General features: G+C 41.7%; 1 protein-coding gene across 2 annotated transcripts in view; it reads left to right on the top strand.

Annotated features, from left to right (window-relative positions):
• Positions 1-17,464, top strand: part of bpi (bactericidal permeability increasing protein) — a 28,279-nt gene extending 10,815 nt beyond the window's left edge. The window contains 13 exon segments of one of the 2 annotated variants that reach the window (NM_001015694.1): positions 874-999; positions 2,047-2,202; positions 2,490-2,553; positions 3,418-3,481; positions 11,202-11,293; positions 11,892-12,068; positions 12,490-12,549; positions 14,039-14,206; positions 14,615-14,682; positions 14,890-14,932; positions 15,371-15,434; positions 15,709-15,785; positions 16,412-17,464. In NM_001015694.1, the coding sequence (NP_001015694.1) occupies positions 874-999; positions 2,047-2,202; positions 2,490-2,553; positions 3,418-3,481; positions 11,202-11,293; positions 11,892-12,068; positions 12,490-12,549; positions 14,039-14,206; positions 14,615-14,682; positions 14,890-14,932; positions 15,371-15,434; positions 15,709-15,785; positions 16,412-16,450 (1,198 nt within the window). In that variant the 3' untranslated portion in view covers positions 16,451-17,464. 2 annotated transcript variants of the gene reach the window in all.
• The last annotated feature ends 268 nt before the right edge of the window (positions 17,465-17,732 follow it).

Below are 17,732 nucleotides of genomic sequence, written 5' to 3'. Positions count from 1 at the left end.
AGGCCCAGACTGGCAATCTGTGGGTTCAGGCAAATGCCAGGGGGGCTGCTGTAAGATGCCATAGACAGTCACTATTTATTGGGCTGCTGGGGGGCTGTTTGGGCGCCTGCTTAGTTGAAATGCCAGGGTCTTTTTTGAACCCCAGTCCAGGCCTGTGGCAGGAAGCATGCTAATTAAACCATTCTGGGAAACTTGTCCAGCCAATGCGTGTTTCCTACTGTTTATTACAGAATGTGTACTGCCTCTTGTGGTTTGCACCCCTGTGCCTGGATTGCATACTACCCCATTTGCATACTACCCCATTTCGGGTAACTTGCCTCAGGTGGCAACGCCCAACAAGGGTGCCAAAAACCTGCTCCTGGTAACTTTAAGAGACAAATTTCTGGTTATTAAACAGGAAATTTGTCTCTTCTAGTGCAGAAAGCGCAATAGTCAGGCTTGAGGCGATGGACCAAAGTCTGGAAATTATTCCGCTCATGGACTTCTCAAGAAGCATTTTCTAGCTTCTTGTTCAACTGTATATCACTGCTGCCATCTTGTGAACAAATCTGGGTGCTGCATTGTAAAGCAAAGAAGCCACATTATACTGTATTTCCTTTGCTGGACAATATGGGTACTGCAGCAAAAACATATTGTACATTATAGCGTCAGTGCATATGACCCTAAACTCCTACCAACAAAAAGAGCACAGTGGAGTTTAGTAGAGAATGAATTCTGCAGATTTTTGTTGTAATTTAAGATCTAAAATCTCTAAAAGATACATGTTTAGGTCCCATTTTCCTTTTCATCTATCTAGCTATTTCATTGGAGTGTGATGGGCCACAAACACTGGTAAACCTGCAGATATTAACAAAGTATATTCTCCTTTTGCAGCATGGTCATCCGCAGCTTCCAGATACCAAGCTCCCAAATAAGCCTTGTTCCCAACGTTGGCCTGAAACTGAGCATCTCAGGGGCTTTTATCCAGGTGGATGGCAAATGGAATGCTCACTACCTAGTGTAAGTTTGTTGTGCCTAGCAGAGAAACAGCCGTGACTTAGGGAATGCATAGGAAAAGGTGACTGTGTTGCTTAAACAAGGGCTTGATCACTCTGTAGACCAGGGATCCGGAACCTATGAAAAAAGTTCTTTGGGGATGCCAGATAAGGGCTGTGATTGGCTGTTTGGTAGCCCCATGTGGACTGCTGGCCTGGGGGAGGTTCTGTTTTGACTAAACTGTTTCTCTGGGCTCCAAAACTTGTCTTCAAGCCACAGATTTAAAAATGGCCACATACTTTGAGGCCACTGGGAGCAACATCAAAGGGGGAGGTGAGCAACATGTTGCTCCTGAGCCACTGGTTGTGGATCACTGCTGTAGAGTTTGGGTCGATAACTGCTGGACTGAGGTGTTCTGATCAGTACAGACTGAATGTAGGGTACAGTGTATCACAGTACTCATATCAGTACAGTGGCATTTATTTCCGTTAACTACTTTGAATTCAGATGTCCCGAATGTGCAGTTCAGCATGGTAAGATTTGGCCAAGTACACCAAATATTCCAGATAACAAACTTCCAGAATTTAGGGATTGCAAATCTAGGTCAGCCAGGGCTCCGCATGTTGTGGTGTCCTGGAAAGCACCAGTTGTGGGTAGAATTGGTGGGACAATAGAAAAAGATTGTGATAACAGGGCAAGATGGCAACAAGATAGTAGGACAAGATGAAGAGATTGGTGTTGCTGACCAGTAACCAACAACAGTTATTCAGCATATTCTGTGTTTTATAATATAATAACATATGTTGTATAAGTTTAGTTGTAAGTGGGAATAGTTGAAAGGATATCAGGTATAGAAGAGCAAGATGGAGACCGTGGAACAAGAAGAAGACAATATCAGTATTGTCCAATTGGCAGCCCTTGTCTGCCCAGCATATATTCATTATTCACCATTTTTCCAGATTAATACAATATAACTTTTTATAACTTATGGCTGTAATAGTCTGTGCCTTGATGTTAAAATATAGAGATTTCTGTTTGTGAATTCAGTCATTTATCATGTTTTATATTTAGATCAGATAAAGGAAACTTTGACCTGAAGGTGGAGGGGCTCAGCATCTCTGTTGGCCTCCAGCTGGGAAGCGACGCATCTGGGAGACCCACCATATCCTCTTCTGATTGCAGCTGCCATATCTCGGATGTCAAGATACACGTGTCTGGGAAGTTCAGGTAAAGTCAGATATATGACTAAGGCAGCTTCTGGGCTTGGGCCCTTTTAGCACAAATGGGGTCAGTCAAGAATTCCCCTGTTTCTTACCTTTGGTTCTGCAAATGCTGCTGCTGCAAAAATACAGCAGTTCTGGTACTAACACATTGGGCATTGGAAATTCTAAACGTTCCATATTCTGTTGGTATATAGAGAGTCATGTGCCCCAGAATAATTTGCTATCCATAGCCTATAATGTACAGATAAAGGCACAACCTCACCCTGCTCTCTGTTCTGATTTTCCTTGTAGATGGTTGGTGGATGTGTTCCATAAAAGTATTGACAATGCCTTAAGGAAAGCAATTGAGGGCCAGGTAAGACTGAAGAGTTAATGTTACATAATACATGAAATTATTTACACAATATTACTGGATAGAACTGGTGCTATTATTATAGATAGTTAAAGAATTCTAGAATCCTAGAAAGATAAAAGGGAGAGTACAATTGGCAAGGTAGGGTGTAAGTACCTGCGCTTTCCCAGTTAATAAAGTGCTGCCTGAATTTGGTATGGCTGATTCATATAGTGGCTTAAGGGCACCATACTTCCTGCACCCTAACGTGGCACCTCATTCAGATACATGGTGCAAAGTAGCACTGTCCTTAGTCCCTGCCTACGTACATGGCAGCCTTGCCCCTGGGCTCAAGTACCAAGTATATGAGCACTAAAGGAAGCTCAATTGCGACCCTTGCTGGGTATGTGTAAGTGACCCCTGAGATCATCAGTAATATACTTCTATAACAGATTTATTGTTGAACTCATGCTTTATATAAAGGTTGAAGAAAAGGCATTTTTGCCATTTTACTGCCAATAGATTAGTCACAATAGTGCAAGCTAGAAAACTATATTTATTCTGCAGAAAGCTCTGCCATACCTGAGTAAACAGCCCTAGAAGCTCCCTCTGTTTGTTTAAGATAGCAGCTGCCATTTTAGCTTGGTCTCAGTAGCTTCCGTGCTGCAGCTCTAGCTGCTGGTAGCTAAGATTACACGAAGAAGAACACAAAAAAAGAAAACAAATCCTGTGTTTCTTTTAATAGAGGACTCAGTGCAGCTTTTCTGTGAGTGCTTATAGCTGTATTTACATAGACTTTTACTTAGTTTTTACCTTTCCTTCTTTTTTAATTGTCTTGAATTAGTATAACAGTAATCAGAAATGCTCACTGGTGTTCCCTTTCTCTAGCTCTGCCCAGTGGTTACTCAGTCCATTACAAACAAACTCCAACCACTTTTACAGACTCTGCCAGGTAGGAGACGACTCCTGGGGCTCATTCCTGTATAACAAAATAAAGGGCAAGGCTTTTCAACCCACTGTTTTTAAACTCTTGATTTGGGTTCTTTAAGCTCATACAATAACGGAGGGAGGGAGTAATAAGGGAACTTTTTATTGTACACAGAACAGGCCTGGACTGGGATTTAACCTTTTTAGTGCCATAGGACGTAGATTCTACGTCCTAGGTACCAAGGGACCAAAGTGCCATAGAACGTAGAATCTACGTCCTACAGCACTAACGGGTTTACAAGCGCTGCGCTCGCTTTTAAAGCAGCGCAGCGCTTGTAAAGCCTGCACAACCCCCTAGGCAACGAGCAAGGAAGGTCATACTTACCGATCCGGGTCCCCCAGCGCCGCCGATCCGGGTCCTCAGCCAATGACAGCAGTGGACACGCATTGATGACGTGTCCACTGCTGTCCCTTTAATTGTCGCCGCCCCCGCCGTCGCCTCTTCACTCTGCTGCCACGTGAGACTGCTGGAGCCCCCCTGCTGCCTTCCTGCTGCCTTCCTGCCAGATTGGACGCCCTGATCGCCTGCCTGCATTGTGTAAGCTGAACTACAACTCTCTAACCACTGTTTATTTTGCTTATTTCAATCTCAACTGTCTAAAATTTTTTTTTTTTTTTTTCCATTTCTTCTTCTATCTTTGTCATTGTTACACTTTTGTACACATACACACTTATTTACAACTTTCCCAAGCACACACAGACACTTACACACACACTTACACTTACACTTTTTTTTTTTTTTTTTTTTTCTTTCTTTCTTTTCTTTTCTTTCTTTCTTTGCTTTCTCTGGCAGTCTTTTTTTTTTACTAAAACTTTATTTCTGATCTTGCTCTATAATTATCTGATTTATTTGGTTGCATTTTAGTGTTTTTTTTGCATTTTCATAATTGATTTCTGTTTTTGAATTATTCTATTGCACTATAACTTTTGTATTGCTATTGGGTGCTGAATTTGCAGTGACATTGGTGGATCCAGGGCTCTGACCACCGATTTCATTGCAATAATTGTTCTTCTGTTGGTTTGAGCGGTTTTTATTTGAATTTACTGATTTTATGGTGTTTTATCTTTGCATTGTTCTTTATTGTGTATTTAGTGCCCCCAAAAGGTTGCTTTTGCAGTGACATTGGTGGATCCAGGGCTCTGACCACCGATTTCATTGCAATTATTGTTCTTTGATTGCTTTTAGTGGTTTTATTCCATTTTAACTTCATTTGATTTCAGTTGTTCTAGAAAGGTCCAGAGGTGCTAAGATTGTTCTGGTAGTTTCTATTGCCAAGGGTTAGGCTGATGCCACACATGGCGTAGGGCTGATTTTTTCAGCAAGTGGAAAAACGCTTGCCGAAAATTCAGCCCTACGCCTGCTACTTGTGCCTGCACCCGAATGAATGGAATACGCTCGGGTGCAGGCAAAAAAAAAAGGGGTGCATAGAGTGCAGCCCCAATATTATGCATTTTCAGGTTTGGCGGCCATGTACTTATGTGCACCCATACATATGGGGTATCGTTTTATTCAGGGGAACTTGCAGATTTATGGTTTTGGGGAGAAATCTAGGTTTGTATCTGGTTTTTCCTTGATTTCTGACCAAAGCGTGACTTCTGCAAGGGACTGCGGCCACAATTTTCCATGTAGAAAGAGAAGAGTGGTGTCTTTGAATAGCTGAAGCTGTGCACTTTTCATAAATATATAGTTATTTCACAGGTAGGGGGGTGTTTAGACTAAATAACTGCAGGTAGAGCACATAGAGCACAGACCCCCCTTATGCATTGCCCCTGTTTGGGGGCATTTGGTGGCCACGTTTTTATGTGCACCCATACATATGGGGTATCGTTTTATTCAGGGGAACTTGCAAATTGAGGTTTAGTAAGTTTTTGGTAGTTGCCATGGAGATTTTGGGGAGAAATCTAGGTTTGTATCTGGTTTTTCCTTGATTTCTGACCAAAATCTAGGTTTGTATCTGGTTTTTCCTTGATTTCTGACCAAAGCGCTGACTTCTGCAAGGGACTGCGGCCACAATTTTCCATGTAGAAAGAGAAGAGTGGTGTCTCTGAATAGCTGAAGGTGTGCACTTTTCGTAAATATATAGATTGTGGGGGTTATTTCACAGGTAGGGGGGGTTAACACTGAAAAACTGCAGGTAGTGCACATAGAGCGCAGCCCCCAAAATTTCAACTGAAATTGCCCTTATGCATTGCCCCTGTTTTGGGGCATTTGGTGGCCACGTCTTTATGTGCACCCATACATATGGGGTATCGTTTTATTCAGGGGAACTTGCAAATTGAGGTTTAGTAAGTTTTTGGTAGTTGCCATGGAGATTTTGGGGAGAAATCTAGGTTTTTTATCTGGTTTTCCCTTGATTTCTGACCAATGCGCTGACTTCTGCAAGGGACTGCGGCCACAATTTTCCATGTAGAAAGAGAAGAGTGGTGTCTCTGAATAGCTGAAGGTGTGCACTTTTCGTAAATATATGATTGTGGGGGTTATTTCACAGGTAGGGGGGGTTAACACTGAAAAACTGCAGGTAGAGCAAAGCCCCCCCTTATGCATTGCCCCTGTTTGGGGGCATTTGGTGGCCACGTCTTTATGTGCACCCATACATATGGGGTATCGTTTTATTCAGGGGAACTTGCAAATTGAGGTTTAGTAAGTTTTTGGTAGTTGCCATGGAGATTTTGGGGAGAAATCTAGGTTTTTTTTATCTGGTTTTTCCTTGATTTCTGACCAAAATCTAGGTTTGTATCTGGTTTTTCCTTGATTTCTGACCAAAGCGCTGACTTCTGCAAGGGACTGCGGCCACAATTTTCCATGTAGAAAGAGAAGAGTGGTGTCTCTGAATAGCTGAAGGTGTGCACTTTTTGGAAATATATAGTTTGCGGGGGTTATTTCACAGGTATGGGGGTGTTTAGACTAAATAACTGCAGGTAGAGCAAAGCCCCCCGTTATGCATTGCCCCTGTTAGTGGGCATTTGGTGGCCACGTCTTTATGTGCACCCATACATATGGGGTATCGTTTTATTCAGGGGAACTTGCAAATTGAGGTTTAGTAAGTTTTTGGTAGTTGCCATGGAGATTTTGGGGAGAAATCTAGGTTTTTTATCTGGTTTTTCCTTGATTTCTGACCAAAATCTAGGTTTGTATCTGGTTTTTCCTTGATTTCTGACCAAAGCGCTGACTTCTGCAAGGGACTGCGGCCACAATTTTCCATGTAGAAAGAGAAGAGTGGTGTCTCTGAATAGCTGAAGGTGTGCACTTTTCGTAAATATATACATTGTGGGGGTTATTTCACAGGTAGGGGGGGTTAACACTGAAAAACTGCAGGAAGTGCACATAGAGCGCAGCCCCCAAAATTTCAACTGAAATTGCCCTTATGCATTGCCCCTGTTTTGGGGCATTTGGTGGCCACATCTTTATGTGCACCCATACATATGGGGTATCGTTTTATTCAGGGGAACTTGCAGATTAATGGTTAGTAAGTTTTTGGTAGTTGCCATGGAGATTTTGGGGAGAAATCTAGGTTTGTATCTGGTTTTTCCTTGATTTCTGACCAAAGCGCTGACTTCTGCAAGGGACTGTGGCCACAATTTTCCATGTAGAAAGAGAAGAGTGGTGTCTCTGAATAGCTGAAGGTGTGCACTTTTTGGAAATATATAGTTTGTGGGGGTTATTTCACAGGTATGGGGGTGTTTAGACTAAATAACTGCAGGTAGAGCACAGCCCCCCCCTTATGCATTGCCCCTGTTTGGGGGCATTTGGTGGACACGTCTTTATGTGCACCCATACATATGGGGTATCGTTTTATTCAGGGGAACTTGCAAATTGAGGTTTAGTAAGTTTTTGGTAGTTGCCATGGAGATTTTGGGGAGAAATCTAGGTTTTTTATCTGGTTTTTCCTTGATTTCTGACCAAAATCTAGGTTTGTATCTGGTTTTTCCTTAATTTCTGACCAAAGCACTGACTTCTGCAAGGGACTGCGGCCACAATTTTCCATGTAGAAAGAGAAGAGTGGTGTCTCTGAATAGCTGAAGTTGTCTTTTTTTAATCAATATACAGTTTATATGGTTTTTTTCACAGGTAAGGGGCAATTTTGTCTGAAAAGCTTTGAGATGTGCACATAAATTGCAGCCCCATTATTATGGATTGCCCCTGTTTTGGGGCATTTGGTGGCCACGTCTTTATGTGTACCCATACATATGGGGTATCGTTTTATTCAGGGGAACTTGCAGATTGATGTTTAGTAAGTTTTTGGTAGTTGCCATGGAGATTTTGGGGAGAAATCTAGGTTTGTATCTGGTTTTTCCTTGATTTCTGACCAATGCGCTTACTTCTGCAAGGGACTGTGGCCACAATTGTCCATGTAGAAAGAGGAGAGTGGTGTCTCTGAATAGCTGAAGGTGTGCACTTTTCAGAAATATATAGTTTGTGGGGGTTATTTTACAGGTAGGGGGGTTAACACTGAAAAACTGCAGGAAGTGCACATAGAGCGCAGCCCCCAAAATTTCAACTGAAATTGCCCTTATGCATTGCCCCTGTTTTGGGGCATTTGGTGGCCACGTCTTTATGTGTACCCATACATATGGGGTATCGTTTTATTCAGGGGAACTTGCAGATTGATGTTTAGTAAGTTTTTGGTAGTTGCCATGGAGATTTTGGGGAGAAATCTAGGTTTGTATCTGGTTTTTCCTTGATTTCTGACCAATGCGCTGACTTCTGCAAGGGACTGTGGCCACAATTTTCCATGTAGAAAGAGAAGAGTGGTGTCTCTGAATAGCTGAAGGTGTGCACTTTTCAGAAATATATAGTTTGCGGGGGTTATTTTACAGGTAGGGGGGGTTAACACTGAAAAACTGCAGGAAGTGCACATAGAGCGCAGCCCCCAAAATTTCACCTGAAATTGCCCTTATGCATTGCCCCTGTTTTGGGGCATTTGGTGGCCACGTCTTTATGTGTACCCATACATATGGGGTATCATTTTATTCAGGGGAACTTGCAGATTGATGTTTAGTAAGTTTTTGGTAGTTGCCATGGAGATTTTGGGGAGAAATCTAGGTTTGTGTCTGTTTTTTCCTTGATTTCTGACCAATGCGCTGACTTCTGCAAGGGACTGCGGCCACAATTTTCCATGTAGAAAGAGGAGAGTGGTGTCTCTGAATAGCTGAAGGTGTGCACTTTTCAGAAATATATAGTTTGTGGGGGTTATTTTACAGGTAGGGGGGGTTAACACTGAAAAACTGCAGGAAGTGCACATAGAGCGCAGCCCCCAAAATTTCAACTGAAATTGCCCTTATGCATTGCCCCTGTTTTGGGGCATTTGGTGGCCACGTCTTTATGTGTACCCATACATATGGGGTATCGTTTTATTCAGGGGAACTTGCAGATTGATGTTTAGTAAGTTTTTGGTAGTTGCCATGGAGATTTTGGGGAGAAATCTAGGTTTGTATCTGGTTTTTCCTTGATTTCTGACCAATGCGCTGACTTCTGCAAGGGACTGCGGCCACAATTTTCCATGTAGAAAGAGGAGAGTGGTGTCTCTGAATAGCTGAAGGTGCACACTTTTCAGAAATATATAGTTTGTGGGGGTTATTTTACAGGTAGGGGGGGTTAACACTGAAAAACTGCAGGAAGTGCACATAGAGCGCAGCCCCCAAAATTTCAACTGAAATTGCCCTTATGCATTGCCCCTGTTTTGGGGCATTTGGTGGCCACGTCTTTATGTGCACCCATACATATGGGGTATTGTTTTATTCAGGGGAACTTGCAGATTGATGTTTAGTAAGTTTTTGGTAGTTGCCATGGAGATTTTGGGGAGAAATCTAGGTTTGTGTCTGTTTTTTCCTTGATTTCTGACCAATGCGCTGACTTCTGCAAGGGACTGCGGCCACAATTTTCCATGTAGAAAGAGGAGAGTGGTGTCTCTGAATAGCTGAAGGTTTGCACTTTTCAGAAATATATAGTTTGTGGGGGTTATTTTACAGGTAGGGGGGGTTAACACTGAAAACCTGCAGGAAGTGCACATAGAGCGCAGCCCCCAAAATATCAACTGAAATTGCCCTTATGCATTGCCCCTGCTTTGGAGTGTTTGGTGCCCATGTCTTTATGTGCACCCATACATATGGGGCATCATTTTATTCAGTAGAAATTTGTCTTTCAAATTTGCCTTTGTTAGAAAATTTTTATGAGATTTTTTTTTGTCAAATCCACATTTGATCATGCGTCCAAGTTTACGTTTTAGAAAAAAAAAAAAAAGTCAAAAAAACTTCCAAATTTCACAATGCACTGACAAAAGGTATTTGGCTTTTGAGTGAAAACTACATTGCACCTAGAAACCTGAAGGTCTGTAGTTTCTAAAGATACCGAACATGAGGGGATATTTTAGATTTACATATAAGTTATGCTGCATCAACTGTTACAAGCGCTTTTCCGCTTTGTTCTGGTGTGATATTGTACTAAGTATTGCTTTAGTTTGGGGGTTACTTCTGGACAGGAACTGTGGGGTACCACCACATATTTGGTATCGTTGGACTTGGGAGTATCAGGGCTTTTACAAACAACAAAAAAAAGTGTGTAAAATTAACTTTTCTATGGAAAAAAAACTCAAAATATACAGAAATTTTTCATAATTTTTTTTTTTTTTTACATAATTCACCCAAAATACACATCATATCTCCAGAAAAGTTATAAAATTTGGTATGTATGTCGAAGCCCAATTAGTGACGAAAAAAACGATATATAATTTCCCTAGTTTCATGGAGGTTTTCCTACCAAAAAACATTGTTAAAGCGAATGAGTACAAAATGCTTAAAAAACGTCTGGCACTGGGGGGAACCGAAATGACGAATTCGGCTGGCACTTAAAGGGTTAAAATAGGCCTAGACATTTAAAGTAAACAGAGACCCAAACAGACCCCCACCGGCTCAGTAGTGACTGTCTATGGCATCTTACAGCAGCCCCTCTGGCATTTGCCTGAACCCACAGATTGCCAGTCTGGGCCTGGGCCCTGGCATTCCAAGTACCCAGAGGCCCAAACAGCCCCCCCAGCCCAATAAATAGTGACTGTGTATGGCACCTTACAGTAGCCCCTCTGGCATTTGCCTGAACCCACAGATTGCCAGTCTGGGCCTGGGTCCTGGCATTCCAAGTACCCAGAGGCCCAAACAGCCCCCCACCAGCCCAATAAATAGTGAGTGTCTATGGCATCTTACAGCAGCCCCTCTGGCATTTGCCTGAACCCACAGATTGCCAGTCTGGGCCTGGGTCCTGGCATTCCAAGTACCCAGAGGCCCAAACAGCCCCCCCAGCTCAATAAATAGTGACTGACTATGGCACCTTACAGCAGCCCCTCTGGCATTTGCCTGAACCCACAGATTGCCAGTCTGGGCCTGGGTCCTGGCATTCCAAGTACCCAGAGGCCCAAACAGCCCCCCAGCCCAATAAATAGTGACTGTGTATGGCATCTTACAGTAGCCCCTCTGACAGATTGCCAGTCCGGGCCTGGGCACAGAGAACTTCCCTTCCTTTTTCTTGCAATATTGGGATAGATGATTTCGAAATGAGTATGATTTTCCTGCAGAAAATTAATGTTAAACAGGGACTTGTCCCTTAGTTCTATATTATAAGGATTCTTAGTCTTGTTCAGAAGTAGGCATTCTGTTCATTTGACCAAGGGAACCATTTCTGTTTACCTCTACAGTCACAGCCCAAATTGACCATGTAGCAGCAATTGACTACTCCCTGACGGGGCCTCCAACTGTGACAGCTCAGTCCCTGGATGTGCAGTTAAAGGTATGGGGTGTAAATAAGGACTGTCCTACTCACTGCAACAATCAGTGGGGTATTGGGAGTGTGATGGGGCTTATTAACCACAGCATGCAAATAATGGGTATGTGGTGGCAGTTGGGGGCATTATCCTAATCTTGTTGCCTACAATGCATAAAGCATTTATAAAGCACCAACATGTTCCACAGAGATGTACAATAGGGTGCATAAATGAAACATACAGATTACATACAAATACTGAGAGTTACAGTATGATGTAATATGTATAATAAATAGTAGCAATAAAACCAGTGGGTTTCTAAACACAGGATTAGAAGCCACTGTCTGTAACCACAATGGGGATACAGAGGAAAAGTATTCCCATAGTATATGGCTACCATGCATAACTTACAGTAGTTATCAGCCAGTTGAGTATGAGGCAATATAGTATGGGTTGATGGGTGTGTGGGATATGGGTGCATGCTGAAATGGAGAAATCACAACACCTGCAATTGAAAAAAAGATATACACCCCAAAGTATGGACTACTATATCTCTGAATAACAATGGTTCCCAGGTTGTTATGTTATAGAAAATATCAAGGTAACCATGGTTTGTATCCACAGGGGGAATTTTTTGACATTGCCCATCGGACAACACCCCCTTTTTCACCTCCACCCGTGCCCCTCCCTGCAGAGCAGAATCTCATGGTTTATTTTGGAGTCTCTGATTACCTGTTCAACACTGCTGGCTATGCCTATTATTCAGCTGGGAAGTTTGAGTCTTATATCACCGATGACATGGTATGTAACATAGCAACACACGTCCATTCTAGTCAAGTGAACCTGCCTTACAATTATTTGTGATCTAACAGCTGCATATATATCTGTATAAACTAACCCCTCCCTTCTCCCAGGTGCAATGTGTGTCAGAGCTTGAGATAAGGGGGAGCCAAGCCCTATTCACTAGACTGATGAATGATGTGGTTCACTGTAGCTATAGTAGTTCAACTTAAAAGCTATATGTACATTTTGGATATAAATACAGGGTGTATAATTGCCAGTAGTAGTAGCTCCTCAGACATCTATTAGTCAGAACCAAACCAAAGCTTGTAAATACTGATCACTGTAAAAGCTTTTTGACCATGAATATATTTGGCAGCTTGTATTAATGTTTCTCCTGATATAAAAATGCTTCTAAAATCTATTCATTTTCCTTCTGTAGATTCCCAAGAACTTCAGCGTTCATCTGAACACCTCCTCTTTTGGGATTCTCATACCTCAGGTAGGAAGGATTTTGTGTAGTTATTTCGGTTTGAAAATTTAAATTAAAGCTCGACTGACCAAAACATTACACAAAGGGGCAGATTTATTATGAAGTGTAAAAAACAGACAAAATTTGCCACACATCTCCAGGCTTCACCCTGTAAAAATGGTGGTATTAAAAAAGAGAAAATATTTCTATTGGTAAAGGTGAATTGTGTTTTTTTCCTTTGATGTTAACAGGCAGGCCACCCAGGGCCGGAACTGGGGCTAGGCAGAAGAGGCATGTGTCTACAGTGGGGGGGTCACTAGGAACGTAGCTCTTTTGTCTACCCCTAGCCCGGGCCCTTGTCTCTCTACAGCCTGCAGTTCCCCCTCACCACTTGCATTACCTTACTGCAGTGATCCCCAACCAGTGGCTCGGGGGCAAACCCTTGGATGTTGCTCTCAGTGCCCCCAAGCCAGGTAGTTATTTTTTAATTCCTGACTTGGGGGCAAGTTTTGGTTGAATAAAAACAAGATTTCCTACCAAATAAAGCCCCTGTAAGCTGATAGTGTGCATAGAGGCCCCTAATAGCCAATCTTAGCCCTTATTTGGCTCCTCCATGAACTTTTATGGTGCTTGTTTTGCTCTCCAAATCTTTTTACATTTGACTGTGGCTCACGAGTAAGAAAGGTTGGGGAACCCTGCCTTACTGCCTCCCGTCTTCTTCACTGCCACATGTGGCACTGAGGCCACAAAGGGCCAGGCCTACGGCAGCAAAAATCTGGGGGTGGCATGCACCTATTTGCATCAGTTGGTGGATGGCAGCAACAGCAATGTCCTCTCGACCCAGCAGCAGTGAGTGGGAGCCGATTGGGTTTGGTGCAATTGGTGGAATGGGTGTCAGTCTGTGGGTGAGAGTGTCTAAGCAGCTGTCCGAAAGAGAAGAGGGCTCTTCTATCTAGGGGTGCACCAGTGGATGCTTATATGTGACATCTTGTTACTGGCATTGGTTAAAGCGGTTAAATTAGTTTTAATGCAAATGAGTGCATTAAAGTAGCATCTTCGAAATGCAGGTTGCTTAACTTTCAGGGTGTGTCTTGAAATCGGCTTTTGCAACTGATTCACTGGACACAAGTCTGCTGTGCCTACAGACGCAACCTGTTGTGGGAACCCTGGAGATAGCGCCGGGTCCAGGGTGGCAGCTACAGGGATTCCCTACAGTGACAGCTGAAGTTTCGCACAATATATCAGAAGAGGCCGGGTGGATGTGTTGGTCGGCCATTTGGAAGTGACATTTGTTACAGAATTATTACATTACTTTCCTACTTGCTCTTTTCATCCATCTTGTAATTAACTGCTCAATTACAAGATGGAGCATGGAAAGGAACTGATTACTTCCAGGTTATCAACAAAACCATGCAATACTTTTTTTCAGATATTAAAATAACCCTACAGATAAACCAACATTAATGATGCTTACCCTAATGCAACCTATTGCTAAAGGTATTTCTGTATTTACTTACAGCTATCGAAGATGTACCCAAACATGCCCATGATCCTGAAGATTTACACTCCCTCGGCACCATTTCTGACCATAGAACCAGGAAATCTTACCACCTCGCCCATAGTGGCCATTCAGGCCTATGTCCAGTTCCCCAACGCCTCCCTGGCACCTCTGTTTCTCCTTAACCTGGTTTGTAGCATCCATACAAAGCCCATAAAAGCTAATTCCAACAATCTGATATCTTTTTAAAAGGGGTAAGTCACCTTTAGACCCTAGCAACCATATATCGGCTCTCCAAACTGGAGAGCTGCTGAACAAAAAGCTAAGTAATTCAGAAATGGCAAGTAATTAAAAATGAAGACCAATTGCAAATTGTCCCAGAGTATCACTCTTGACAGCATACTAAAAGTTAATTTAAAGGTGAACAACCCCTTTTAAGTAAAAGAAAAGAAGCATTATATAGTAAATTATTTAATTGGGGTGACTGGTATGTTAAGAGATGGGCTGTTTGGTTGCAATGGATTACATCTGTGTCAATGGTGGTCAGTGTGTCAGCAGCCATGTTGCAACCTGATTATTTTAACCATTATTCCACAGACAACTACCGTTTTGGTGAAAGTATCAGTAAATTCAGGGAGAATTGTGGGTAGCCTGGAGCTTAGCAGGTAAGTCAGTGTTGTTACTATTGTACCATTACTTCACTCTGGTTAACAGTAGAACATACATTTTTGGGGTGGAGATGATGATGGCGTTTATGCAATAACACACGTAAATATATGCTCCAGCAGCACTACTCGTATTAACCAATAAAACAGAAGTAGATTCATGTTTAAACCCTGATTTATACTTTTGTTCCTTGGCCCTGGTTTCAGGATAAAGATGGAGCTCGTTCATTCAGATGTTGGACCCTTTCCGGTGAGTAAAGGGGGCACAGTTTATATATTAATATAGTATGTCAGACTCATCTCATAGTTTGACCCTATAATACTCAGTACTTTCTACCTCTTAGCTTTATAGCCTTTTATTTTCTGCTCAGCTTAATTTCCTTATATTCCTAGTGCTTCAGTTCCCCTTTACAGCTTTTTTCCCCAAGACTCAATAAAATGTTTTCCACTTACTGTTTCTCTGCTTTTTATTTATTTATTGTTTGGTTGATGCAGTTGTCTCATCACTTTTGTTTAAAGGTGCACAATATGGAACTGTGTCTATAATTTTGCATGTTTTCCCTTGGACATAAAATATTATCCTCTCTAATGCTAAACTGAGCCAACTGATTGTGAGGCTGTTATAACTTTATATGTTGGAAGCGCATAAAAAAACAATAAAAATAATTGTATGGTTTATGTATTTTAGGTAGGAATTTTAAACACAGTTGTGAACTATTATATCTCAAGCATAATCCTTCCTGAGGTCAATGGTATGTATTTGTTTTTGTGCACAACACTTATGTATTTCATTCTATCACTTTGGCAGAGTTATTGTCAAGGAATATCATGCCTCATACTGTAGCCCTGTCAGGCACATAGCTACTGAGCCAGCAATTTAAAGGATCAAGCAATTTGTAGCACTGTCTATGGCCAGAAACGTAAGCGTAAACTCTTCTCTATAGGTACCCTTTAATGTGAGCACACCTGAACAATTATTTTTGTGTAGTTTGAACCTCATACCTTAACCAAGTCTCTTTATTACAGAAATTTTGCAGAAAGGCTACCCACTGCCGCTGCTTGACCACATTCAACTCACAGATGTCATCATAAAGCCCTCTGAGGTAAGCTGTTTGTTTCAACTGAGACCAACCTTATGCTATGGAGTGACAATAATATGGATAGCTGCTTGGAGAGAATGCTTACTGTGCACAATAGAACCTTTAACTTAGGCCTGAACTACAATTCCCACACGTTCCTGAAAGAAACATTGATATATAGTTTAGTGCCACCCTGGAAGTCCCAAGAACAGATGATTTTACTGTTTCTTTTTGTTTTGCTTTTACACCGCTTCCAGACTGGTAAATAAAAAAAGACCCAATGTAAAATTACTGTATTGACTATATATATGGTAAAACAGTACTTTAGGCAGTAGTGCAAAAGTTGTTAGACGTTTCATGTTCTGTCCCCTTCATTAACCCATTATTCTTATTTCTTTTGTCCTCATTACATTCCCTTCTACTCCTCATTGTTCAGTTGCTGTACATGTCACAGTTACTAGCAATACAGACCCTGGGTTGGACAACACATAGCTCAGTACAGACAACACAACAGTGCTCTGCACAGCACAAACATAACATAGTTGTTCTGCAGCACCATGGATTTACAGCTCAGGAAAGAGTCAAATAAAATCATGCAGTGGCGTAACTATATGATATTTTACATATTTATTAACAACTTGTTGTTTTAGCACTTTCTCCTCTTTGGGGCAAATGTTCAGTATGGATAAATAATAAACGCAAGAGGATGGCTCATTTTAACCGTATGAAGTATCAGGAAGTCTTCTTTGTTTATCTGCATATATTCCCTGGCCTGGATGGAACCTTCTACATAAACTGCAATTGAAGAGGAGTATTGCATTCCTCCCAACATATGTAATTAGAAAACTGGGACATTTTAGGCCATGCCTAACCTACAACCCCACCTACAACCTAGTAAGCACAGAGCCATTTGGGGGCCACACTTCCACCCTAAAACAGCCCCATTCAAGGTAGCATGCTGGTGATTATACATAATTTTATAATACAATTTTGTAAATTGTTTACTCTTTCCTCTATTGCACTCTACATACATATGTTGTTTATTTAATAAACAGCTGACAATAAAGAGTTATATTCATTTAAACCTGCAAAGTATTTTAGGGCTAACCCTCAGTAGCAGAGAGAGGTGGTGAACCACAAGTTGTATCTTTGCTGAACCAAGGCCAAGTATTGGGGCTGTCAAAATCATACAGGCAGGATTATTGGCTTCTGACTAAATCGATCATAGTGTGTGTGAATGTGATAGGGACCTTTGATTGTAAGTTTCTCTGTGGCAGAATGAGGAATAATCTCTGTAAAGCGCTGTGGAAATGTTTATGTATATAAATAACAGTAAATAAATGAAATAAATAAAGGTTCTGTGCTCTCCATGCATGTGTATAGAGTCAGTCAGGATACTGGCTTGACCTGGAAGATGCGGTGTTCTAAGAGCAGGGGCTTGAAATTATGTGTGAGTTATGTGGTGTTGACTCGACTTTACATTACTGTCTATGGAGATCAGATTTTATTGTGTGCTGTTACATGAAGGCTCAGATATAATCTGTCCCACAAAATCTGATGAAAAACGTTTGTGAGTTTAGCCCTAACAGAAAATGTAGAAATGTCAAAATGATACAGATCCCAGTAATTCTCTGGCTAATGGTTGTAATGTTTTTGTTGATTGTTGCATTTGTTCCTGACACAATAAAGTTTTAAAATAAAAAGTCTCTTTTTAACATTTTTTTTACTAGCTGCTCTAGTAGAGGAGGGGCAGGGTGCTGCTGTTTGCCTGGTGCTAGGGTTTGACACATGGTGGAATGAGTGGGAAGATTATTGGTTTGGGGAGATTGGGATTGGGAAGACTACGTGGTCCGGGTATGCACCAATTTAGAGCAAGGCTGGAAATCCTGAAAGGGATTCTGTCGTGATTTTTATGGGGTACATTTTATTTCTAAATTACACTGTTTACATAGCAAATAATTCACTCTACTA

Source organism: Xenopus tropicalis, chromosome 10 (genome assembly GCF_000004195.4).
Source record: "Xenopus tropicalis strain Nigerian chromosome 10, UCB_Xtro_10.0, whole genome shotgun sequence".
In the NCBI taxonomy this organism is placed as follows: domain Eukaryota; kingdom Metazoa; phylum Chordata; class Amphibia; order Anura; family Pipidae; genus Xenopus; species Xenopus tropicalis.
This window is presented reverse-complemented; position numbering and strand designations above follow the sequence as displayed.